The following is a 24991-nucleotide window of genomic DNA, read 5'->3' as shown; positions in this document are numbered from 1 at the left end:
ATTAGGTGGGTAGATCTAACCAAAAGATTGTTTTGACATCAAATTGCAAAAACATGACATTTGGATATGTATTCTGGTTGAACTTGCTTGGGTGGTGTGGAGAGACATATTGGTTGCGCGGTTGGCGATCTCGGCGACCGTAGAAGCTCAACTTCAAATCAAAATACTTCAAGATAGGCTCCAAATTGATAACCTGTCAAAACCAGAACCATGACCCCTCGTTAACAATTCTGTTCTCTTAATTTCGACCTCTATCGTTTAGAAAGATGGCGGCTGTATTTGCAACTTCTACCAAGGCGGCGCTCGCACGTCGCAGCGTCCACGTCAGGATGTATCCTACAGCACGAACCTTCAACGAGCGCCGCGAAGTCCTCCGAGTCCTCGAACGATTTGGTGAAGTTACCATGTTCAGATCGTACAAGGCAAGTTTTTATTCCATCGAGACTGTTTACTCTACAGGATCTGACGTGCTGGGAGTAGTACAACATACGGAATCCGGTGCCCAACTCCTTCCTGGCAATGTTCAACAACGATGCCGCGGCCGAAACACTCATCAACGCGAGTCCTATCCGCTACCGATTGGTTCCCGAGGATGGGGAAAGCACTGCAGAACGGCAGGAGAAGGTGTTCGAGCTCTACTTGTCGCAATCGATGTTTGACCACGAGCACTACATCGCGACTGATACGCTGTTCGGTCCCTGGAAGCCGGTGGATCGGAAATATAATTACCTGGCGATGAGTCTGGAGATCCCGCGGGGGGCGATGAGTGCGGGACTGCGGGACTGGGACACGGAGGGACTGAAGTGGAGGAATGCGGGGAATGAAGGTCTGGTGCCGGGGTTTGAGGAATCGTGGGCAAAGGACGGTGTTAATATACAGTGGAGGATTCAGATGAGGCAGAAGTGGAGGAAGGAGAAGATGCTGAGGGAGACTGTTATGGGGGGTTTGAAGAAGTTCGTGGAGGAGAAAGAAGCTAGCGATCTGGCGGCTTCTACTGCTGAGGAGCAAAAGGTAGAGCAAAAGGAAGAGCAAAAGGGAGAGCAAAAGGGAGAGCAAAAGGGAGAGCAAAAGGAAGAGCAAAAGGAAGAGCGGAGAAAAGTAAAGTTTTCGGGCTTTGGAGCATGGCCTGGGAAGGACATAAAAGATTTAGCAAGAGAAAGGGAATTGGAGAAAGAAAGAGAGCAGGACCCGGACAGGATAAGACAATTAGAACTGGAAGCGAGAAAGGAGAGTTTAAAGAGGTTCGAGATGAGGCAGATGAAGAAGAGGTCGGAGGAGAAGCAGGGAATGGTCGACATAGATCCAGGAGAGTGGCCCGTGAAATGAGAGGATATCACTGGGCACGCCACAAACAAGCTTGTCCTGGATGGAGGACTGGCCGGACAGGACCACGCTGCCTACGCGAAGAAGCAGGCACCTCTTCTGATGGAGCTACGAGGCTGCGATTCCTCGGACTTCAAGTGCTCATGCTGTGATGGAGTTGTCGAACGTTGCCGACAACGATGGAAATCCGAGCTCAGCGTGTTCGCTTTGAACAAGGAAAAGGATGATAGGGGACGAAAGAACGTACTCGGAGACCGAATCTGACAGCGTTCTGCGATGCTCCAAGGGCATGCGCATTCTCAAATCTATAGCCTTCGAATTCAGGGCACAAGATCTCACCTCAATCTGAATCAAGATATCTCAAAGCAGTCTTTTTTCTTGCCTTTTGTGACTTCTTCCTCTTTTTATTTCTCTCTGCTCCCTCCAGTCTTTTGCGCACGTCTTCTACCATATCGCATTCATCACAGTCCCAACCTTCACGCTGTCGAGAAGACCTCATACATCAATGACATCAGCTATCATTCCTCCAGCTCAGGCTTTTTGTTGCATATCGTACAGCTGCCACCTACGCAATGCCTTTCAATTACTGACTCGCTAGGTACATATATACATATATATACAATGATACATACATACATATCCTCCCCCCCTTTCCTCGCAGCGCGCGCGGCCGCACCTCCACCGTTAAAGCTAAGATCTACATACAACCCAGAGATCGCGGATCCCTGCTGATCTCTGTGTTTGTTGCAAATCGCATTCTGCGCCCTGGGTGGCTTTGTTGCACGTCGTATGATGATCCCACATGGGCCTGTTTGTGGGGAGGAATGATGGCGGGAAGGAAGGAGATAGATAATCACATCCGTATATAGGTAGGGATGGTATTATTTCTCGAAGATTGACGATGGGGCAAATCATGAAGCATGTACATACAATAAGGTATGTATGTATGTAGCAGATCTCGATCCCTCGTCCCTTCAACGAGCACAACAGCTGATCTGAGACACACTTTCTAGCTAATATTCAGTGACCGTCGATACGCGATACCGGACGGCCCCTATTAATATCATCAGTCCAAGGGCTTAAATCTCTAATGATAGGTAATAAGGCTTTTGCAGAATCACACTATCGCGAACCGCTCCGAGCCGGGACTAATGATACGGGAGGGCAGCCGGGCCGCTTGGATCAAATGGCTGGCTTGTTCATACTGCGGGAATGGAGGGGTGGGGTGGGGGTTCTGAGAGAAGAAGAGGATTGGTTAGAGAGGTTGGTTGGGTTGGTGGATGATGGGTCAAATAGGAGGGTGCTACATTCTTTGTGGAAGAACAAGAAGTTGGTGAGTGAGATTCTTTCATTCTTGATATATCCAATATGCAAGACTTCTTCCTCACCTATCTTAACCTTACCTAACCTACCTATCCACGGACCACCACCAGCCACAAAAAAAAGAAAAAGAAAAGAAAAAAACGACCAATCACCCCTCCCCCCCCCCCTTCGCGAATCTTCCCACCCTCGCGATTCAATCATCCACACCTCACGAATCAGTGAAAGATTAGCAGCATCCCTCATACCAGGCCCCGGTTAGCCAGCCAGCTTTCTTTCGATTCTTCTTCCCTGTTGGCCGTTTTTTCCCAGGGAACGAAGGGCTGGAAATTTATCTATCAAATCAACACGCTAGGTAAGGTAGAGAAAGCCGAGCGTTGACGTTTTTTTACCTACCCTGCCCTGCCCAGGGAGGAGGGATAGGATACATCATAAAAGGTGATGAAGTACTGTAATTATTAACGGGACACTTTCTTTCTTTTGAGAGAAGAACGTTAGACACGTGGGTTCGCTTTTACCTAAGATTACCCTTCCCTTACCTATCTTACCTGTCTATATAAAGTAGATAGATGTGACTCTGTGACAGAATCCGTAAAGATGCATAACAAATAACTAACTAACTAACGTTCTTGCCTACTGCATGTTACATGCATACCTTACATACCTTACTCTAGCAATATCTCGTAAAAGAAGGGGGCGGGCATGTGTCTGTGCATCGAGTTTTTGTACGTAAGTGGAGTTCGTTTACTACTGTTGTTATAAATTAGAATATGCATAATAATATATATGTAACCGGCAGATACATTATTCCCCTCATTTAGTAGTGTAGAAGGGACTTCATACCTACCTAGGCTCATAAATGGTTATGGTATGGCCATGATTACTTATACAAACGGTAAAAAAAGGTACGGAAATGCCGGATATTCATCTTCTGGTAAGGGTAAGGAGGAGGCCTTGTTGATAATCCACCGAAAAGCCTCCTATCGCGCCGTTCCCCGTCTAGCCGGGCTGGGCCGTTAGACATCCCGCCCGCGTGGCTGGCCGGGGGGTGCCAATCGATTCTTACTCGTGATAGGGAGGTTGCTTACTCCACAAAATGTGATGTATAGTCTTTGCATCTGTGCCCTGTCCTAGGTTGTGGTTTTGGGGTCTGGGCTTTGATTCTTTTGATCTTGATTCTGAGTTTTTTTGGGCTTTTGATTCGTGGCCGTTCTATAGACAGTAGTCACAGTATGTACAAGTATGTAGCCATTCCTAAGCAACACCCCTTTTTTGTCTAAGACCTCCCGCTTCTCTTCTCCCGCCGGGCGCGATAACCCGCCGACTATGTATGGGTATTATGGCCGGATAGAGAAGGGGGGATATTTCCTACCGATGCGCCTGTAATGCGCCAAGATGGATGAACGGGATCCGACAAGAACCTCCCTACTGGCTGCGTATAGCAGCTACCAGCTCTAGACTTGTGAGAAAACGACCATGCTCCAGTAATGTACAGATAAGAAAACCTTGGTATTCTGGTACGATGCGCGTATGTAGACGTGTAATGTGTCGGTATGGACGAAAGAGTCGTTGGTATCATTACCCACCGCTTTCGGATATTACCGAGATAGCAGAGGGTAGATTAGAGTATCAGCCGCTGAAGATTTCGCTGAATGAGCATGTCTTGAATGGAGACCATGGTGACTTTAAGGAGTGAGGTATCTGTAGCGTTCGTGAAATGACCGTAGACTTCCCTTGAAGGATTGCGATTCAGAGCAACGAATTTGTTCATGAAGTAGGTACTCGTTTGTTGCCAGCTTGTGGTGTCGCCCATGAAATCCGTGAAGCCAAATTTGGTGATCGGGGCATGGCCAACCTTTTGCTTGAAGAGATCGATCTTGTTCAGGAAGAGGATGAGGGCGGAGTTCTTAAACCAGTGTGAGTTGGCGATGGATTCCCAGAGCATGAGGGCTTCCTGCATTTGGTTCTAGGATGGTCAGCACCTCACTTCCCTGGATTTGAAAGGGGGTCATACTCCATCTTTGTCTTCTGCCAAACATTGATCATACCCGCTGATTGCCACCAAGAATAATAGCGCGTTCACATTCTCGAAGCAGTGAATCCACTTCTTGCGCTCTGATCTTTGCCCACCCACATCGAACATCCGGTATTGTAGCGAGCCAAGATCAAAATGGGACTCGGTGATTCCGGTCGTTCGCAGACGGGCTCGTAAGACATCTTGATCTGTAGGGAGGAAATCTCGGCTGAACAATCGGTCGAGGTCTACGAAGAAGCTGGAGGACTGTATCAGCATGGGTAGCAACACCACAGGACAATGACTTACTAGGACAGGTTATCGTTCAGCGCGAACTCGTTCCCCCGCGCGACTGCCTTCTGTACTCCCCCATCGCGCCACATATCTTTAAAAGCGCGGGCGTATTGGGGTGGTATGGGTTCGAATGGCTGGAGGTCTCTGTCTTCCATGATCATTGGGAGGTGGACCTGGAGAGGGAACAGGACATGTTAGCATGAACAGGAGGGGATCTGGATCGCGTCTTCCCCTCAGACGTAAATGAGAACTGAGGATACGCACGGTTGTATTTTCAAACTCGAAAGGAATATTGAACTCATCCATTGCATCGACGATCCTCCGAAGACCATCGATGATATTCTGGAAGATGATGAGACGCCATTCCTCCTTTTCGTTCTTCGAGAATCCGTCCCGGGTGTAGATCAATCGCATCTGCTTCAAGATGGTTGATTTGCCGCTCTCTCCAGCACCTAGATGATTGTGAACGTTAGCCGCGTGCCCAATGCCTTTTGTTGATCTGATGCTGATCGAGGGCGGGGGGGGGATAATGGCGTACCTAACAGCAGCAGCTTCACCTGGCGCTGCATCACCTTCTCGTCCCGGTGGATCATAGCATCGATCTCCCGGCTCCTCTTTGCCTCAACATCTTCCCTGGCGCCGAAACACATCTTCGAGGGTCGCGGGTATGATATGGTGGGATTATGGTATTGGGGTGCGGGAGATAAAGAGGGTTGGCATGGGCGCTGAGACGCCGAGACGACAGCGAGGGAGAGTGAATTGAATGAATGTAAGGATGCAAGTGCGTAGGTGAAAGTATTTTACCCTTGCTCTGTCTCTTTTGTCCCTCGCCCTGGGGGCCTCGCCGTCGGTGCGGATTCGGGGTGCGGGCAAGGAGCTCAGGTAATGAATGCGACTCTACAGGAGTTCGTAGTAGCTTCGTTCGCAGTGCCTGGGTGGAGACCGGTATGTACTCCGTAGGGGAAGAGGAACAGAAGAACGGAGGAGCCGCAAATCCTGGTCAAAGACACGATTCTGAGAGGCTGCAGCGCACTGACTTGCAGTGTAGACAGAAAGGATCAGCACTGCTTTCTAACCTGCACTGACCGGAGTAATATTCACGGGCTCCGCTCGTTCTCGTTCTCGTCTCGTTCGTGCCGTGCCAGAGGGAGCCGTCAACTTGCGTCAAGTGTCGACATCGTTCTCCCACCAGCTGAAAGGGCAATGATGAGCGGACACAGAAGGGCGAGAACCGAGAGGCTTCGACCGTCAGCCCGTCAGCCCGTGGGGGGGGTTCGAGGATGGAGGATTTAGAACGTCGGATGGATCATGGCGCACCCCCAGGGGCCCAAACTCTTACTCTGTACGGGAGGACTTCCCAAGTAGTACCTAGGTAGTTGACCACCCCTGGGCCTTAGCTACTTGTCTCGGCAGGACAGTAGTCAGGAGACAGGAGTCAGGAGTAGTGGTAGACTTTACTTACTTTGTAGTAGTAAGAGTGATAGACGGGTAGACCGGTTGTGAAGGCGAGACTGCGAGGGGTGAATGTGGAGACCCGTGGGACCGTCAAGTTGGTCAACTTTCAACTTTCAGATTTCAAGAGATATTGAGGCCTGACAACCTGAGGCGACAGTATTACAATGTGAGCCTGAGGCGATGATACTACAATCTAAGCCTTACGGCCTCAGGCCACACTTCCATGCGGCCCCACGAGCACACGGCGGGATGTGAGGGGAGAGGGGCGGGGCAGCGCGGAAAAATCATTGTCGAAAAAATTCAAATCGTCACGCATCTTTCACCCTCACCATCATCTGTCTGCTCTACCCACACACAAGATACTCTCCAAAGCATCCCTTCGCTCTCTCCGGAGTGCTATCTTCACACGTTCTCACACATATCCACGTCACTTCGTCCAAGTTACATCCCTCCGACGACAATCAACCATGTCCGAAATCACTCACCCCACTATCAAGGGTAAGACACCTTATCCTCCTCCCAACTCGAATCATCATGCCTCCGGCCATGGATATATGTCAAGATGGAGTTCTTGATGAGGCGCAGATCGTGTTCGTGTTCATGTCCATGTCCCTATCCCTGTGGATACCACACAATGGATCACTGATCAACCTACCGCTCTGCCCCTCTGCCCCTCTGTCCTTACCCTCAAGATATAGCTGTGTCGCATTCCCCCTAAACAGACGAAAACTTCAAAACTAATGAGACCCCTCTGTTATAGATGGCTGGTTCCGCGAGATCTCGGACATGTGGCCCGGTCAGGCTATGACGCTGAAGGTCAAGAACGTCATCCACCACGAGAAGAGCAAATACCAGGATGTCCTGATCTTCGAATCCACCGACTACGGAACCGTCCTGGTTCTTGACAATGTCATTCAATGCACTGAGCGCGACGAGTTCGCATACCAGGAGATGATCACCCACCTGGCAATGAACTCTCACCCAAACCCCAAGAAGGTCCTGGTCATTGGTGGTGGTGATGGAGGTGTTTTGCGTGAGGTCATCAAGCACGACTGTGTTGAGGAGGCCACCCTGTGCGACATTGACGAGGTCGGTCTGAATTGCCTCATGCTTTGCACCGTGAGCTGACCTTGTGTGCAGGCTGTCATCCGTCTCTCCAAGAAATACCTCCCCGGAATGGCCATTGGCTTCCAGCACCCCAAGGTGAAAGTTCACGTTGGAGATGGTTTCAAGTATCTGGAGGATTTCAAGGACACATTCGATGTCATCATTACCGACTCTTCTGACCCAGAGGGACCAGCAGAGAGCCTGTTCCAGAAGCCATATTTCGAGTTGCTCTACGGAGCTCTCAAGGAGGGGGGTGTCATTACCACACAAGGTTGTACGTTCTCCTCTGTCATTTGGGATTCGATCCTTGGAAGGAGTTCCTTCCCGTTTCAGTTAATGTCCCCTCCCTCCCCTCTACATTTCCTGAATTCCCTATCGTCTTGTCCGCTTCTCTTTGTTCTGTCCCCAGTCTGTCCTTCAGCCCCTGGCTAACTCTCTCCCACAGCCGAGAACCAATGGCTCCACCTTCCATTGATCACCAAGCTCAAGAAGGACTGCAAGGAGGTCTTCCCCAACGTCGAGTACGCCTACACGACCATCCCAACTTACCCCTCCGGACAAATCGGCTTCATGGTTTGCTGCAAGGACGCCAACCGAGACCTCACCAAGCCCCTGCGCTCTTTCACACCTGAGGAGGAGGAGAAGCTCTGCAGATACTACAACGCCGATATCCACAAGGCCTCTTTCATCCTGCCAACCTTCGCTAGAGCCGCGCTGCGATAGGGGGCTTGATACTTTTCCACCTTGGTCCGCGTGCGCCTTGGAACACTGATGCCACACGTTTCCAGGAGGGACGTAAGTGGAAATAATGGAAGCAATTACTGGATTTGCCACGATATCATGATGGGATGCAGGTCTTGGAACGAATTGGAGGACGAGAGATATGAGATCTGGTGGAGGGAAGCAAAAAGTGCTTTTACAGAATGGCGTTACAATAATGAGAAAGATAATATCAGATAGATATTGGCAGCTCTAGCCAAATACAGTCCTTTGACGCCAATCTTGCAGTCTGATTGATTTTGAATGTGGGGCGCCCCAGAGTTTCCCTTTTCTCCCTTTCTATGTGCGGAATTTATTTACGATGTTGTCAACATCGATCTCCAGACAGCTAAACCCTTGGATTTCTAGCCCAAGCTCGGCATTACTTTTCGCCGTCCTCCGAACTTCCCCCGCTTATCGCGCATCCGCTCTCCTCGACAACCGCGATGACCGTGTAAAATGTACAAGACACTGAGACTCTTCAGAACATTTCAATCCTTTCCAAAACCAATACATCAGACATTTGCTTGTCGAAGAACAGTAGCGACGATGTCCGCTCTCCTCAAGAAGCCTGTCAAGATCGCCCTGGTGCAATTAGCCAGCGGTTTGTCTCTGCCCCGTCCTCCCCCCCACCTTCCTCAATTCGTAGCTGACAATAGGTCCAAACAGGTGCTGACAAGGCTCAAAACCTCATCCATGCCCGAGAGAAAGTCCTCGAAGCCGCCAACGGTGGTGCCCAGATTATCGTGCTGCCGGAATGTTTTAACTCGCCGTATGGCTGTGACTATTTCCCTGAATATGCCGAAACCCTCCTGCCTTCCCCTCCTACAAAAGAACAATCACCATCCTTCCATGCTCTCTCTGCCATGGCAGTTGAGGCCAAGGCGTACTTAGTCGGCGGCAGCATACCAGAATTAAACACCAAAACGAAGAAATATTATAACACCTCACTCACCTTCTCGCCCACGGGAGAATTACTAGCCACACATCGGAAGGTGCATTTGTTTGACATTGATATACCGGGAAAGATCAAGTTTAAGGAGTCCGACGTCCTGTCCCCGGGCAACAAAATTACGATTCTAGACCTGCCTCCGTATGGGAAGATTGCTATCGCCATCTGCTATGATATTCGGTTTCCGGAATTAGCAATGATAGCGGCACGGAAAGGATGCTTCGCGCTCATTTATCCCGGGGCGTTTAATACTACGACCGGGCCGCTGCATTGGAGACTGCAGGGCCAGGCGCGAGCGATGGATAACCAGCTGTATGTGGCATTGTGTAGTCCAGCGAGGGATATGAGTGCGAGCTATCATGCCTGGGGTCATAGTCTGGTGTGCGATCCCATGGCACAGGTATTGGTGGAGGCAGGGGAGAAGGAAGAGATCGTCTATGCAGATTTGAATAACGAGAAGATTGAGGAGACAAGGAAGGGGATTCCTATTACATGGCAGAGGAGGTTTGATGTTTACCCGGATGTCAGTGCGGGGGAGGTGAGCCTTGAGGATGAGGTTTGATGGAATCTTCGTGTGAGGGTAGGGAGAAAAGTGGCATGTGGTTCAAGCCTGACAGCAGAGCGACATTCAGTGGCGTATCGGTGCCAGATATAACCTCACGGCCTCGAAAGAGAAACGAGCGTTCTGAACAAGCGCATGTCTCTGGATGAGGTGAGTGATGGATGAGCCTCAAGGTCGAGATGTGCAAATCTTGTAATACTACATTTCAGCAACATAGATTGCCCCTTCTCCGAACATAGAACCCCTTTACAATGACATCTTAACCCTCACATCCCTTCCTTGGTGCTGCCTTCCTCTTGTCCCTAATATTGCACGTCTCGAAACCGGAAGATTGAGCTTACCAGGAGAAATCCCGCCGCGGCTTCGGTCGCGAAATCAGATCTCTAACATGGATATCCAAACGCCTCGAGGCCAACCCGAGCCAAGCATCGCAATCCCCGAAACAACCACACTCCGGAAGACGAGGTCTGAAAGTGATCTGAACACTGCGGCCAATCAAGCTGCCGTTCATGCAATGCTGCTTCTCCGATCTTCATCACCCACCTCAAAACTCTAACAAAAACATCTCGCTTTCTTCAACTAGTTCGAAAAGACAAGAATGCGGATATGAAGGTTTTAATAATTTGTACGAGGCCTGATTTGGAGTTACCTGGAGTATGATCCGCGGACGATCAGTCAGCCCGTCAAGTTGGCCTAGATAGCGGGCGTTACGAGCTTGTTGACGCGTAGCTGGTCGGTGGCGTTCAAACAGAAATTGTAGATATAAACTACAGTAATTTCCTCATAGATGGAACTAGTTCGTTGATTGTCAGTCTTTTACACTCATTTTAGACTCCCTCTCATTTCGAACCACTTCGTCCCTGAAAAAAACACAGCAAATACTTCCAACGCAATTAATACGTCTAGATATTGCTGACACTTTTTATCGAACTTTGGTTCATACCTACTTATTTCCTCTCGCTCCCACAGGCAGGAAGTGCATTCTTCTGGACTATGTAGTACTTTTCGCGCGGGGTGAGAGGGCGGGGTTCTTGTTTTTTGGGGGCGGGGGGGGGGGGGGGGGGGGGGGTAAGAAGAATATATATACGCATTCGGAGGCTAACACCGTGAAATTTATAAAATATCATCATGCTTTAAAGCTCTACTGAAATACTGTAGAATGCACCTCGAGACAGAAGGGCAATGGGTCCATAGATAGACCGCACCCGTTGGGCCTGTCACATACTAGAATGATGTTTCTGATAGGATATCTTACGGACACTTGCTGATATGCCAGACCTCCGCTACCGCACATCAGACCATTTATTTGAGCAGGGACCTAGTGAATCATAGAGCCTGAAGCATGATAAAGAGAAGATTTCACCCTTCGAATGCCAGGAGACTTGCGTCGACAGGTCACTGGAGGTATTAGTTCTAGGAAGAAACAATTGCTGTAACTGCAAGAATGTGGTGTCACGATCAAGAAAGAAGGTATTTAGAATGTATGAATAGCTCTATTGATAGTCTATTCTGAAGCAAAGAGACAAGAGGGATTGCGGGATTCCCTCGAAGGTAAATATCCGCATTACTGCCATAGCATAACGCTTTCGCTTGCACGCCGTCATGAAATGCCACATATCATAGTCGAGAGCAGAGCCCTGGGATAGACCCCAGGAGCTAGCCAAGACAGTGGTGAAAAAAAAAAGTATTTATAAATACATGAGCAGGCCCACTGAAGTGTGCCGCCAGATCGAAGTGAAGTCCATTCCCGACCATCTAAAACCCGATTCGCCTTTCTAAACTCCGACTCAAACGTTCAAACAGTCCGCTTAAACGTTGACGTTGGTGCATTGGAGGTTGACAAGGCCCTGAGATGGAATGTTAGTGCTAAATTCAGAGGGGTAGGGCGCTGAGAGATGCTTACGTTCTCGTCACCAGTGCAGCAAGCGGCTTGGTTACCGGCACAGGCCTGGGTGAGAGGAACATCGACAGCCACTAAGGAAAATCAGTTAGTAATCTGAAGCTATTGCACTGAGAAAATGTCATATCACTCACAAACTGGGATGTTGAGAGGCTGGCAGCTTCCACCCAAGACACCGTCAAGGCCAAGACCCAGAAGACCGGACTTGCCGTTGTTGCTGTTGTTGTCGGTCTTGTTGCAGCAGGAGATAACTTGGCCGTTACCGCAGAAGGCGTTGCCGTTGGGGCCGACGGTAGGCTCGCTGGTGGGGTGAGCAACGGCCGCGAGGGCGAAGGTGAAAGCAGCGATGATGGTTTGGGCAATCATTTTGATGGTGTTGTGTGGGTTGGATTCGAAAGATCGAAAGAGCGACGAGAGGAGAAAGGCTGAAAGGAGTGTTGAAAGGAGATTGTTGTTCTGTAGAAGACTGTTGTTGTGATGATGAGAGAAGTGATGGAGGGAATTCCTCTGCTCTTTATAGACTTCAGAGGGGAGTTCGTGAGGCCATCACTGACTCGCATTTCGTCCTCATGTTTGAAGTCAGAGAACATCACAATTCGCACGAGTCGCTACAGACACTGCGTACCTGGCACTTGCGGAGCATACACTGGAGGCCGGGCCTCTCCTGTTGTCTCGATGTCAGACATTATTGAGTATTGACAATAGCCTTGTGGGAACTACTATTTTCACTATCATACGGCGGCGCCTTTTCACGAAACTGGTCGAATGGGCGGCGTCGACGGGCTCGGGTAATCTCGCCGAACCCCTGCTAGCGCGCCTTTTAGTAAAACTTTAAAAAAAAGGTTCGAGAGGCTGAAAAGGTCCTGTCCAATCAATTTTAAGTATTTTACCCCCTTTTACCCCAGGACCTGAGCCTCATGCTCCTGATCCGGCTAGCTTCCAGCGCCACTGCTTCGGCTACTGCCGGCGCTCCGACGCGTTTGTGTTCTCAACGAAACGCGCAAACGCGTCCCTGTTTATCGCTACACGCGTTACACGCTTTTTACTCCTTTTCACTTGACTTAACTCGACTCAATTTCTCTGTTGTCACTGCCCCTTTTTATTACTGGTTATATCATTTGACTCTTGATAATTGTCTAAGTCACACTTTCTTTCTGATTGGCAAACCCGTTTTCTTTAATCAGTAAGGTAAGGTACCTGAGCAATATGGACGGACGAATGGAGCCCGGGATCGACATTCCCTTCACCGCTTACTGTTACCGACCTGCTCACCGTCTTACAAATGCGTTTTCTGCCAGCTTTAAATTAAGGTAATGGAGCCTCAGAGAGCCTCCTGTGACGAAACGTACGCTATGCATATATGGATCCACGCTTCATCGATTGCACCTATCGAACATACTAAGCCAAAAACAAAAGAAGAGAAAGGGAAGGGCAGGAAAGGAGGACGTGAGAGCTACAACTCGGGCTGAATCGTTAGCCACCTACCACCTGCACACAAAGAAATTGATCTTGAACCGAGCCCAATCCAAGATGCTATGACACAAACTTCAATTTCCTGGCAATGAGTGAAGAGGTAAACAGAAGAATTCATTCGCTGATTAGGGTAAGAAAGTAGATGATCATCGTCCGCCAGAGCTGACTTCCCCGAAGTAGTGGTGAAGATTTCGAGATGTTTGAGGGCTTGAGCGTTCCTAGTGAGGCTATCAGATCCTCGCCCTTTTCTGTGGCTGGGAGTCATCTCTTACTTGCTTCTCTTCCACTACAATGCGCTTTCTTTTCTGTCCAAGGCAGTGCCCGGAGAGTCGAACAGCGGCAACCAGTCACTCGCGAGATCCCCCATCAATTACTGAAGCTTTTTTTACCATCTACAACTCATCGTGATTTCTGGAACTTGCTTTATTTTCAAGGTGTGGCAGCATGCAGTCAACCAGCCTGCCAATCGACCATGGACGTTGCATTTACGACTCCCTCTTGAAGGTGATGATGGCTCACGCGTCGAGCCTTGACGGACAAGCCAAGACAACAGTCACCAACGGCCTGCTTCTCTGCCTCGACAAGTATATCAAGGAGATACTTCGAAGCAAATACAGAGATTTGCGAGATACGGCGGATTTGAGCGAGCTCAGTGATCTTTGAGGTGTAAGGTCAGATTGCCAAACCGCGTTTGTCGTTCCTAACCACCTCTTTTTAGTATCCAGCACCAGCACAAGACGATCTTACACACGCGGTGAGTTCCAGCAATTCCTTCCGACGCAGATAGCCCCAATCTACAAGATCAACGAGCAATGCCATTCACTTCTAGCAGCAGAAGATCCTCCGCCTGCAATACCAGCTTCGAACAGCACTTCGTCGACTATGGCATTTGCACGCGTTTCCATGAATCATCGAAAAATGTCAAAACCAGGCAAATTGGAAGGGATACTTCAGGGTCCGCTATGGCCAGAAAAATCGCTTTCGTCAGGTAGTTTTGCTTCTAACAATGCGCTTGGAAAATTTTTCAACGCAAACACAAGAGGGCGAGGTGACTTATCAGACTACCTACTGCGCTCAATAATACGTGGTGACGCTGATGCACGAAGGCTCATTCCGAGATCCTAGAGCTCTGTCACTTACACTGCTGTCATACCTATGACTCTATGATGAAGGGAGGTCACAAATTCTTTACTAGTGTCGTGATATCCCCCCCCCCCCCCCCCCCCGACCCGAATCCGTTAGCGGTGAGCCGAAAATGTAGGCGGTCAATAGTAGTAGTACTTCATTTCGCTAGTAAACTGTATTGTAATCCAGGTACCATTGCTATTTGCTTACCACTACCTACTATCTGAACTGTGATTTGAACTGTTATATGGCACTCTTAACGTGATATGCGCGCTGTTATTTAGGTGCTATGAAGCAAAAACAATATACATGGTATTATACTGTATGTACGACTGATATTAGGTACTGGCAGAGAACTTCGTTCTGCCGGAAAAGGCCGGAAAAGAGGGGAAGAAGGGGGGGAGGGGTGGGGGGGGGTTTGGGTTTAGGAGGTATTATTTTAAAAAAGAAAAGGAGGACGGACTACTTGCGAGATGAAACGATTCACATAAACAGATAGAGAGCAAAACGCCAAATAAGAACTCACAATACCCTTTTTTAAAGCATCCCGTTTTGAGGATTACAAACTAGATAGATCTCCGACGATATCTGACCGTCGCTGCTTTGCTCAGGCGCTACCCACCCTCGATTCAGCCTCGCTTTACCCTCTGCTCAAATTGCTCAGTCACAAATTTTGAAACTCTTTTGCGCAGCTCTAAGACAATTCTTTTATTTTTCAGACGTGCTCTTTTCTAAAGCTTCGTATAAACCGTATGCCAACACCTTTATCAAGCACTACCTTCAGTTTTCAAATCCTCGTCAACCTGCTTCTTGACAATCTCTCTCACTTTTTCCCAAGAATTCTCCACCGTTGTCACGCGCCTCTCCAGCTTGTCAAGAGCAACGAACTCCGGAGGAAGCACCTGCTCTTCGAAATTGAAGCCGGTGTTATCCTTCAAAGCCAATTTGACGGCCCCTGAGAATTTGGCAGGGTGGGCAGTTGAGAGCGAGATGTGAGGCGTCTGTAAGCCAGTACGACCGATAGATCTCTCCGCAGTGGCCACGCCGACTGCCGAATGGGGATCTAGCACGTATCCGGTCTGTTCGTAATAGGATTTGATGGTCTCTAGAGTCTCCTGATCGCTCACACGCTCACTCTCGAAGCTATGACGACCATTTTCCAAGATTTCCTGGTGCACAGGCCCGAAGCCGCCTGTCGCTTTCAGTGACTGATACCAGGCCAAGACTTCTTGCCCAGCTTTCTCCTTGTTAAATTGATCGTTCAAGCCAAGTGTTGACGCAAACTCTGTAACCAGTCAGCGGAGAAGAGGACACCAAAGGTGACATGAAATACGTACCTTTTGCTAGAAACCACATAAGTCTCTCGAAGTTGCTAGAGACCAGAATATCCATAGCTGGGCTCAGAGTCTCCTTGCAGCCGTCTCCGTGAGCCTTTACACCATCGGTTTTCAGACCACCTTGTGCGTCTTCGCCATGAACTGGATGCTTCTCATATCGACCAGTCTTCCAAAACCGGTCCAGGATATCGTTCCTTCAACATGAGGAGTCAGTAGTTGCCATCAATAGGGGTAAAATGAAGACCAAGGCATATTTCAGACGCTCGTTTCAAGGCCGCAGGGTAAACTCCCAAACTACCGAGGAAATAAGTTATCAGGTTACTTACTCATTTGTCGCCACTAGAAACAAGGACCGAACGTTAGCCGATGTAGCATAAAGAGACCCGAACAAACGCACCGACTAATTTATCCACGGGCAGGCCCATCCTCTTTGCAAAATAGCCTGCAAGGATATTTCCAAAATTTCCAGTGGGAGTCACGAGTCTGACTTTATCTCCTATCTTGAACGATGAAGATGCTTTAGCAAGCGAAAAGTATGAGTAGAAGTAATAAACGATCTGAGCGAGTATCCTGGACCAGTTAATGGAGTTGACAGCACCGAGCTTCAAAGTTTGGTTCGTATCAGGATCGCCAAACAACGCCTTGACGATATCCTGGTTACACTGTTAGCTTATGCCTTGAGTTATCATGCTCAATGCCTACTTGACAATCGTCAAATGTCCCCTCTACGGCCATATTATGGACATTTCTGTCCAAGACAGTGGTCATCTGGGCCTCCTGAATAGGGCTGACACGACCTTTTGGATGCAGGATGAACACTGATACATCCTTCTTGCCCCTAAGGCCATAAATCGCTGCAGACCCAGTCTAAAGATATGTTAGTATCTTTGCTAGAACTGGGCTTGTGAGAGATGGATTTACATCACCGCTCGTCGCGCCGACGACTGTTAGATGATGTCTGTCTAGTAGCTGGTTAGTTCTTGTGGCCTCGTTTCGAGTTTGCCAGAGCTACTGGCACAATTCAAGATACTTCTGTGAACTCACCTGTTCCTTTTTTCCCCTGGTTCCTCCGAACAAGAAAATACTCAAAGAGGTTGCCCAAGAATTGCAGGGCGCCTAACATTTTGTCAGCTGAACGAAGCAGCCATGTCTCTATGTAACGCACAATCCTTGAAGGAATAACTCGGGCCATGGAATAGTTCAAGCAGATATAGATTGTCCTTGAGATGCCGCAACGGTACAATTTCCTTCGCACGGAAGGTCGAGTAACTTCGATCAATGATGGCTTTCAAATCGTCCCTCGGGATTTCATCGGGTGATATATACAGGCTGAAGATCTGGAGCGCCAGTTCGGAGTAGGATAGGTCTTTCCAACTTCTCTAAGTATGCGCATCAGTCATTGATCAGACAAACAGTTGTGCTAAAGCGATATGTTTAACGCGGCGGATACGTACCCAATCCTCTACTACCGGAACTTCTTCAGGCAAAAAAAGACCGCCATCTGCGGCCAGTCCCTTGAGCACAACGGTTTCAAACGAGAGCTTGGAGAGATTAGCAGGCTGTCGAGGGGTACCGCATGTTACGATGGCGTACATTGTAGTCACCACCCCTAGTAGAGAGGTATCTTTGTGACGGCGTATGAGTCTGGCTCGCTGAGTCGTCCGACATTGTGGACGACGTCTGTTTGACGAGCTTAGGAGTGGAAGAAGCTGATGTAGAAGACGTTGATATTGAAGAAGTTCTTTTGCAAGAAGTTGATGTAATTGTGCGCCAATCCCACTAAGGGTCGTCGCCTAAGGCACCAAACGAGGGGCAGGTGTCGCGTCAATTGATCCTCAGAGCCTCACTTGGAATTAACTTCTTCTCAGTTCCTGAGAGGCAAAAGGTCCCTCCACTTCCTTTTCATCGACAATGAACACAAGCGACAGGGACAAATGCATCATAGTGGTTGCCAAGTTGAATCAGCGCAGACGTTGTCAGTACTGATTCGACGAAGATGCGAGCAGCTTTCCTGATGGCGGGGTTATTCAGGGTGCCATTGAGGCAGACTCTCAGCGATAAGCAGTGGATCCGCCATTCAACAACGGGAAGACTGGACCAAGGAAGATGGTTACAATCCGCTCGATGCCATTGAGTCGTCGACAAGTGCCCAGAATGACTCGGCGATAGAAGCAGTCGACGAGTACGACGAGACAAGGGAAATGGTAATATTCTTCCTAGAACATCGCCGTGCCACTCTCGCCCGGTACAGAAAGGCCGCAGGTATCGTCAACACTATACTTGAATAGATTCTCATGCTCACTGCTTAACAGAGCAAACTCGACATTTGCCAATGAAACCCGCCACCAGAGGATTGAAGTGCTTAGGCAGTCTTGGACCCATTGGAGGACTGGAAGATCAGACGCGATTCGAAAAATGCTGTCGCTACGATATGACCTGAGACGTCGCCTTTGATTTCTCGGAACGAATCACCTACAAAGCACAGGACTCACGGCTTCCGCTGCCATTTTTGCCATACGGAGTACAATCTTCGTGACACATCGAGGAGAATCACTGCTTTCAGAGATGATTGCAAAGATGGAGGTGCTTGCGAATGGGTAGACACTGCTCTAAGCATATCGCTTCAGCTGGCATTACGAATTGATAGGCATCTGAATCCGACTACTCTTCCCCATTCTTCGTGAGGAGGTGAGGCAGGCACTGAGGAAAGGCCTAGTCCCTCCGAATTCTCCATGGTCAAGCACAGGAATCGAGGCATTCGAAGATTTCGCTCAAAAATACCGAAGTAGCGACACAGCCAGCGCGATTGTTCTAAACCTCGATTTGGCAACAACAAAATCTATATGGCAGCGGCTTTCGACTTTCCTTAGGAGACAAAATCTGTGAAACATGGCTTGATAACGTGTGGAAAGGCACAGCTGACATGGCTGTGCCGGGCAACAATCTCGTGGCACACTCCCATCGCGATGTCAAGGAGACTGTCCGAAGATCTAGAGATCTGGACAAGGTATTCATGCGCCGTCTCGTCGAAGCCAAAGGCGAAGGGCGTATGAACGCTTTGAATGCTAAACAACCTGTTTTCCAGCTCGGGAAAGCCAATATCGGTCGGTCCATTTGTCTTCATCTATGCGACTCACGGAGGCGTGGATCTTGGACAATGGATTAACAGACGACTTTCGAAAAGCACAAAGGACTCCCTCCCATCAAAATATATGTGCATTTTGTTGATCTATCAGCGCGGTAAAACAACGAGAATAAAACCTCTGTCAAGTTGACGAAAGCTTTTTTCTTTCTTCTGTTTTTCCTTCTTTTTTTTTAAAAAAAAAGGAAAACCCTCAAAAAAAAAAAGCTCCAAAAATATAATTTGAACTGGGTCTTACCGCGATTCGAACGCGGGGCCTCTCGCAAGAAAGAACTTAAGGTGAACCCTAAGCGAGAATCATACCACTAGACCATAAGACCGTTGGTTGGTTGATTGTTTTTGATAGTTTCGACGAGGAAGGGTTCAAAGAGGAAGTTCGGAGAGGATGGATGAGTAGGTAGTGAAATGATTGATGATACCTAGGTAGGTAGGTAGGTACCTTATTTGAGAAATGATCAGTCGGTCATGAATTAATCAAGTGGAGAGGAGTAACTTCTACCACAGAGAAGATTTGAAGAGAAGTAAATTGGAATAATAGAATAATAACGATCGAAAGCCAGAACCAACCCAAAAAGGAATCCATTATATCAAGAACTTCCCCTCTCCATAGAAACCATAGATCATGATCCATAGGCATATCTACCTCATCATAGAACAAATTCCACAACCCAATCACCGGGACACCATCAATCCATTGAAAATATTCGGATTTTAGAACCTGAATCTCCTCGATGATCAACATAGATAGCCCTACCTATCTCAATGCATGCAGCCGCAGTATATCAATCCCGGGTAGGTCCGAGATCGATATTTTAAAATACTGAGGTATAGATAGATATGCTGATACTTCATCAGGGCCCCTATTATAAAGGGATGTGATGTTGCGGTAAGAGATTTTAATGCGGTGTTTACCTACCTTACCTAGATAGATAGAAGCTGGCAGCTATGTAGGTAGGGAGGGTAATAATGGAATAAAAGAAGAAAAGAAGTTTGTTGGGTGAGAATTGAAATGCCATATTGCAGGCAGAAGATGTCTAGGTAGACCATCAGTGCATTTGCAGCGCGATAGCATAGACCTACTATCATACCTAGATAGGGTGTAATAACAGGTATATACAGTATACAGCTTCAAACCTATCAGTGAAACTCTGAGGATGTTGTACTACTACATACTCAGTAAATTCAGGATCCTCTCATACAAAGAATCACCAACCCGACCTAGATCTAGAACAGAGAGTCGTTTTGGAAATGAGGGGAGAGAATAAAGATAATCTTTCGTCGAAACTATCGAGATGTGAGTATGTATCAGTAAGGAGAGTTGAATACTAGTTGATACAGAAGTATGTATTGTTTTCCCAAAATGTTCTACAGTGTGTATGAAGGATCTGTGCTTCTTCTGACGGTACTCCAATCGAAATAGATCAGCCGTCTACCTCGTAATAGGTTCTGGAAAACGGAAAGGACTCGGAGTAGATATGCTACATGGCATACCTAATCAGGCGGATCTGAATTTTAAACCAGCGCAGAACTTACTCGCATGGTAATTAGAGATTCATCTATTCACACCCTTGGCAAAACCCGCTGGGCTTTTGAAATACTTTCCGAGAAGTATACAATCATCAGTATATAAAACCCTGGCTTTGGCTCTTATCTTGCTTAATCTGAAAAAGATAAGAGTCCTAGAACTACACAGTTCTGCCTTATAGATCTCTAGTTAGTGAAAGGAAAGAAATGCATAGACGCAGTCTCAGCGGGCTTCGGATACCATCTCACCAGCGGGAAGAGGAAAATCTCGGATTATATGGAAAAGAGGATCCTGATCCCGCAGCCGGTATGTGGATATGAGATGAGATGAGAATCCACCTACCCGCCCCTCTCTCAGTCCATCTATCCATACCTCTGAATAAGTACTACCTCCCCATTTCACCTCCCGTTTAGGTATCCCCATCAGCCTGCCCGAACACGATCTGAGTTCAAAGAGTGATGTCTAGCACTAGCTATACATCGATATCGCGACTTCGCGCTTGAATGAATTGTTTCTTGCTGTATGTATAGTTATTAAGCAAGCAGGCAAGCGACTATACAAACTGCGCGCACGACGAACTCGCGTCCAGGGTCCTTATACTGTATGCAAATACACAGCAGATGCTGATGAGCAAAATAGAGAAGTCCAAAATACCTCCCTATCATATCAGAACGCAAAATGGAAATTAGAGCAAAGATTGATCTGTCATTTTGCATGTGCTGTGCTGGCACCGGAACGACTAGCAGAGCTCTCCGTGTGTACTGAGCGCTGCGTACGGAGTAGAGGTTCGCCATGTACCCCGGAATCAAGCCGTTGAGAGTCGGGGACCAGGGAGGGCCGGTTAGGTGCGTCTAGATGACCCGGTGAGGTGTCCTGTGGGGTGGTCGGCTGAACGGCTCAGTTGGAGATGGGGGAAGGTGGGTGAGGCGCTGCGTGTAGGATATCTGAGGTGGAGGTAGGGATCGGGGTGGGCAGGGGAAGATGTTGATACAGTATGCGTATACTGATGAAGTGTTTGGGCCGAGACAAGAGACAACAAAACCAGCAAAGACAGAAATAACTTCAATCACAACAGCACCAAGAACAACGCCCCCGTCCCGAGCGTCCCGCCATCGTGAACAGCGCATCGCATGGCATGGCATCACCTCCCGTCCCATTCTACAACAAGTCCGCCTCCTCCCGAGTCCCTCCCATCGCATATCCCAAGCGCCCATACCGCCAATACGAAGTACGAATACGACGGCACGCCGACCCAAGCAGCCGTTTTCGTCGACGTGAGAAGGGGAATCGAGGTTAGCAGCAGGGCAGGGCAGGGTTCAGGGGCTAGATATGCGTGAGATCGGTCGATTGTCGATGCTCGATAGACGATGGTACGGTAGGTACCTCAGGCGACTCTCTTTTTTTGGCTTGAAGGTTTTGCTGGTTGGCGTTCTGGGCGTTTTGGGCGTTTTTTGACTGGGGCCCTGGGGCTGTCGGGATGCTTGGAGAGGATGGTGATGGGTCATGGGAACCCACCGTGGTCAATAGGGGGGTGGCCGTTGGAACTGTGTGCACCGTACTTACGGTGTACTATGAAGAAGTATGGCAATGAATAATGAGCTGGCACCGAATACCATACCATGTAAGGCAATGAATCGTGGGATCGTAGAATCATGGGACGAAGGATGCTTGCCGAGAGACATCTCGATCTTGATCTTGATCTAGATGCTGTCGATCTAGATGTCGATTCGGTAGAATAAGAAACGGTCGCCTATTAGCATGAGCTGGCTGGGCCGGAGACAGTCACCACTCTGGCACTCTGCCGTCCTTGTCCTTGTCCATGAGCGCCTCCTCCTGCGCGTCTGCTACTCGCTGGAGAGGGGGTTCCGGTGGTTAGGGAGGGGCCAGAGCCCAGCAATGGGGCAGCATCATTGATGGGATGGCCTCGATCGCATAGCCACGCAGGACTGGCTGTGCAGCGTGTACTGTAGGCAGTACATAGTCCACATGCACTGTACTGAATTGTACAGTAGTATTGTAGTGCTTACTGTATTGTCCTGTACAGTCGTATCGCAGTACTGGATTGTAGGGGCTCGGATCCCCTCACGCACCCAAGCAGGTATGGTCGACGTCCAGGATGTGAGATCGGCCATCGGCAGTTCTCGTTCGCTCAACCGTTAGGTCTCAGGATCTTCCGCACACGAGCGCTCAAGCGGGTTAGCCAGCGCGAAGAATAATAATCCAGGCGGTGCTGGCTGGCCCGCTGGGTTGACGGGGGTGTTGGGTAGTGCTGGCCGCGCCGCCGTTAGAACCCGCCCTCTAAGCGTCGATAGTCGATACGATAGTTCGAACCACTTCGACAGGACCTGGACTACTCCTTGAGTGCTCGGGAAGTGTCTAAAGACTAGCCAGCCTCTAAGTGCTAAGGAGTTTAGGGAGTCCCAATAATCGGGATCCTCGGAAGCTCCTCATTTTGGACCGCTTCCGAACCGTCGATGGAGATGGAGACTGGAGACGGGGCCTGCACTAATCCCCGAGCCCCACCGCGGCTCCATCCCACCCCTTTATTCTGGATCTCCTGTTGCTGGGTGTGAGGTGTTCGGCGCGTTGAGGAATGAGGCAGGCTCTAGTTCTTGCTTTCGTGGACACGCACGACGTGCTAAGTCAGGTACAGTACAGTACAGTACATTGGATCCTCCTCTCCTCTGCTTCGAGAGTCACGCCAAAGCGCTATTACCAAGTCGCCGTTACGTATCACGGTTTTTACCTGATCCCAACGCGCGAGACATGGTCAACACACCGCGTGCAGGCTGTCAAGGGGACGTCGAATCGATCTGATCGCGTATCTGACGTCGCAGGGCTACTGTAAGATGTCAACGGACGGGAATTTCCGCGGGGCCGTACGCAGGGAAGAGCCTGTGGGCAGTGGAGTATAAGGGGGAAGGGGGGAGAGCAGGGTCTCGGATGCTCTCTGCCTGCTGCTTTCACCACTGTACCTCTGTAGATCTGCGGCCAGCATGGCACCGAATGATCGTAACGCATAGCGGTGCATGGTCGACACCTCGTCGAGCGTTGCGAACCCCTCCGCGCGGATGAGACTTGCTAAGTTGCTGATCAAGGCGAGGCAGAGGCTGGAGGATGGGGGAGTGGGAGGCGCTGCATAAGATGCTTGTTTGTGCGCACACCCTGAAATGAAGAAAACCAACAGCAGCCCCGGACGGCGTGTTTCTGGGGCGATGCGGTGTGATGTGATGTGATGAGATGGGGTGTCAGAGGAGAAGAGATGTTGAAGCTGGAATTCTGGAGGTTCGAAGTTTTGTTTTGGGAGAGGCTCAGAGAGATCCAGGAGGGACGGCAAAAGCCGTGACTCTCTCGTGCCAGGCTCATCCATGATGATCGCGTGGCAACCCTCCGTGAGGTACAACTCTGTACATACTACATACTATTACAGAATCCCACGCCGTCGAGCGCCGCATGTAAGTTGCGTGGGATGATGGGGATGCTGGCTGCTGGCTAATGGATCATGGTACAGTTAGTACTGTGCTATAGCTATCGCTGCTCAACGGTCAAGCTCAAGGCTCAAGCTCGATGCAAGAGCATCTCATAACGTCTTTTCGCGCGTCTGGATCAACCACGAGCATATGTCTAGACAAGGCCGGCTTGCTTGCCTGTCGACAGAAGAGGGCTCTCGTACGATTCCTGAGCTGCGAGCTACGAGGGCGGAGACTTGATTGGTTGCGCATGCTTTCAACCTTGTATTGGTCCTGTGCTGTCTTGAATACGCCGTCGAAGATTCGCCGACTGGATGGATACAGAGCAGACCACAATATCATGTTCTTCTCGCTCTGACTGGCCCGGCTGCCACACCGCGGTCCAGCGCTTTGCCCTTGGGATCGAGACCCTGGGTGCTACCGTACCCTCGAGGGGAAGGGATCGGAAGTGGCTGAAGAACGTACGATTGTCCAGGTTTCAGCCGCGGGGGTGGCCTCATCTCGCTTTGCCCAAGCCTCTGAATTCAAGCTTCAAGGGGGGGCGGGGGAGGAAATGCTAGTTAAGACCTTCGCCTTTTCCTGGGAACGTATTATTCTGATCGCGCGCGAAGCGATCCAGCTAGCCCTCCCGAGGATCGATCCGATCGTGACACGGCCTGGGAATCCGCAGCCCCGGTCTAGATAGATTGGTAATGCCTCGCTCGCTCTTGTGCCCCTTTCTTCTCTTCTCCAACGGTGGTCTCGGGCCAGAGAACACCTCTGAATACAGTGGCCGTCAGTGCAATTCGTTCGGAGAGTAAGCAGTATATGTGCTGTAGGATCCCGAGACATGCAGCTGTCATCGCCATAGTGCGTGCGTCGTTTGGGATTCCTCGAGCCGTGAGGCTGGAGAGTGTGCTTTGAACAGGTCGAGATGCACAGTGCAAGGATATTGCCAGCAGGTATCGGCTGTCCTCTCGATGCAACCGGGCTCCTGTACGGTGACGAACCCTACCCCCGCCGCGGAATTGAGAGGTGTGAGAAAGTTTGGAAACGAGGAGGGGACATGAAATCATGGCTTCTTGCATGGGGCGCGGAGCCAGGTAATAGTAAGTAACTGGGTGGTTCGTAGGGAGTGTGCCCGAACAATGGTGACAATGAGCCGTGTCTCTGGCAGATGAGCATAATCCATGTACTACGGAGATAGGCAGTAGATCTGCTCCGCCGTCCACGATGCAGGGCTGGCAGGGGTCT

General features: G+C 49.4%; 9 protein-coding genes across 9 annotated transcripts; 5 read left to right on the top strand and 4 right to left on the bottom strand.

Moving 5' to 3' along the window:
• The first annotated feature begins 184 nt into the window (after positions 1-184).
• Positions 185-1463, top strand: M430DRAFT_236726 (hypothetical protein). The gene is made up of 2 exons (XM_024864944.1): positions 185-422; positions 481-1463. The coding sequence occupies exons 1-2, from the start codon at positions 267-269 to the stop codon at positions 1324-1326; spliced, it is 1002 nt and encodes a 333-aa protein (XP_024721927.1). The 5' UTR covers positions 185-266; the 3' UTR covers positions 1327-1463.
• On the top strand, positions 1450-2397 carry M430DRAFT_236723 (hypothetical protein). The gene is made up of 2 exons (XM_024864943.1): positions 1450-2192; positions 2337-2397. Exon 1 carries the CDS (start codon positions 1600-1602, stop codon positions 2053-2055), a length of 456 nt encoding a protein of 151 aa, XP_024721926.1. The 5' UTR covers positions 1450-1599; the 3' UTR covers positions 2056-2192; positions 2337-2397.
• A 1867-nt stretch (positions 2398-4264) lies between these two features.
• M430DRAFT_100581 (hypothetical protein) lies at positions 4265-5601 on the bottom strand (the record flags this gene model as incomplete). Its single annotated transcript, XM_024860646.1, has 5 exons — positions 4265-4609; positions 4658-4916; positions 4967-5124; positions 5216-5403; positions 5490-5601. 5 exons carry the CDS (start codon positions 5599-5601, stop codon positions 4265-4267), a joined length of 1062 nt encoding a protein of 353 aa, XP_024721925.1.
• A 1413-nt stretch (positions 5602-7014) lies between these two features.
• On the top strand, positions 7015-8236 carry M430DRAFT_275595 (hypothetical protein; the record flags this gene model as incomplete). The annotated part of the gene is made up of 3 exons (XM_024865651.1): positions 7015-7495; positions 7547-7787; positions 7959-8236. Exons 1-3 carry the CDS (start codon positions 7193-7195, stop codon positions 8234-8236), a joined length of 822 nt encoding a protein of 273 aa, XP_024721924.1. The 5' UTR covers positions 7015-7192.
• Positions 8237-8821: 585 nt separating this feature from the next.
• Positions 8822-9786, top strand: M430DRAFT_100455 (hypothetical protein; the record flags this gene model as incomplete). Its single annotated transcript, XM_024860635.1, has 2 exons — positions 8822-8876; positions 8942-9786. The coding sequence occupies 2 exons, from the start codon at positions 8822-8824 to the stop codon at positions 9784-9786; spliced, it is 900 nt and encodes a 299-aa protein (XP_024721923.1).
• Positions 9787-11574: 1788 nt separating this feature from the next.
• Positions 11575-12066, bottom strand: M430DRAFT_41941 (hypothetical protein). Its single transcript, XM_024867517.1, has 3 exons — positions 11821-12066; positions 11690-11760; positions 11575-11633 (listed from the first exon to the last, which is right to left on the bottom strand). The coding sequence occupies exons 1-3, from the start codon at positions 12050-12052 to the stop codon at positions 11595-11597; spliced, it is 342 nt and encodes a 113-aa protein (XP_024721922.1). The 5' UTR covers positions 12053-12066; the 3' UTR covers positions 11575-11594.
• A 2620-nt stretch (positions 12067-14686) lies between these two features.
• M430DRAFT_139338 (hypothetical protein) lies at positions 14687-17340 on the bottom strand. Its single transcript, XM_024862606.1, has 10 exons — positions 17215-17340; positions 17076-17162; positions 16787-17000; positions 16666-16737; positions 16543-16583; positions 16324-16488; positions 16019-16274; positions 15948-15960; positions 15622-15815; positions 14687-15569 (listed from the first exon to the last, which is right to left on the bottom strand). Exons 1-10 carry the CDS (start codon positions 17287-17289, stop codon positions 15052-15054), a joined length of 1635 nt encoding a protein of 544 aa, XP_024721921.1. The 5' UTR covers positions 17290-17340; the 3' UTR covers positions 14687-15051.
• Positions 17341-20494: 3154 nt separating this feature from the next.
• Positions 20495-22835, top strand: M430DRAFT_58444 (hypothetical protein; the record flags this gene model as incomplete). The annotated part of the gene is made up of 5 exons (XM_024868724.1): positions 20495-20594; positions 20819-21042; positions 21364-21580; positions 22333-22386; positions 22456-22835. The coding sequence occupies 5 exons, from the start codon at positions 20495-20497 to the stop codon at positions 22647-22649; spliced, it is 789 nt and encodes a 262-aa protein (XP_024721920.1). The 3' UTR covers positions 22650-22835.
• A 182-nt stretch (positions 22836-23017) lies between these two features.
• M430DRAFT_41937 (hypothetical protein) lies at positions 23018-23658 on the bottom strand (the record flags this gene model as incomplete). The annotated part of the gene is made up of 1 exon (XM_024867516.1): positions 23018-23658. The coding sequence occupies one exon, from the start codon at positions 23656-23658 to the stop codon at positions 23128-23130; it is 531 nt and encodes a 176-aa protein (XP_024721919.1). The 3' UTR covers positions 23018-23127.
• Between the last annotated feature and the right edge of the window lie 1333 nt (positions 23659-24991).

Source organism: Amorphotheca resinae (assembly GCF_003019875.1).
Source record: "Amorphotheca resinae ATCC 22711 unplaced genomic scaffold M430scaffold_5, whole genome shotgun sequence".
NCBI lineage: Eukaryota > Fungi > Ascomycota > Leotiomycetes > Helotiales > Amorphothecaceae > Amorphotheca > Amorphotheca resinae.
Note: the sequence above shows the minus strand (reverse complement) of the source record. Positions and strands in the feature narration are given on the sequence as shown.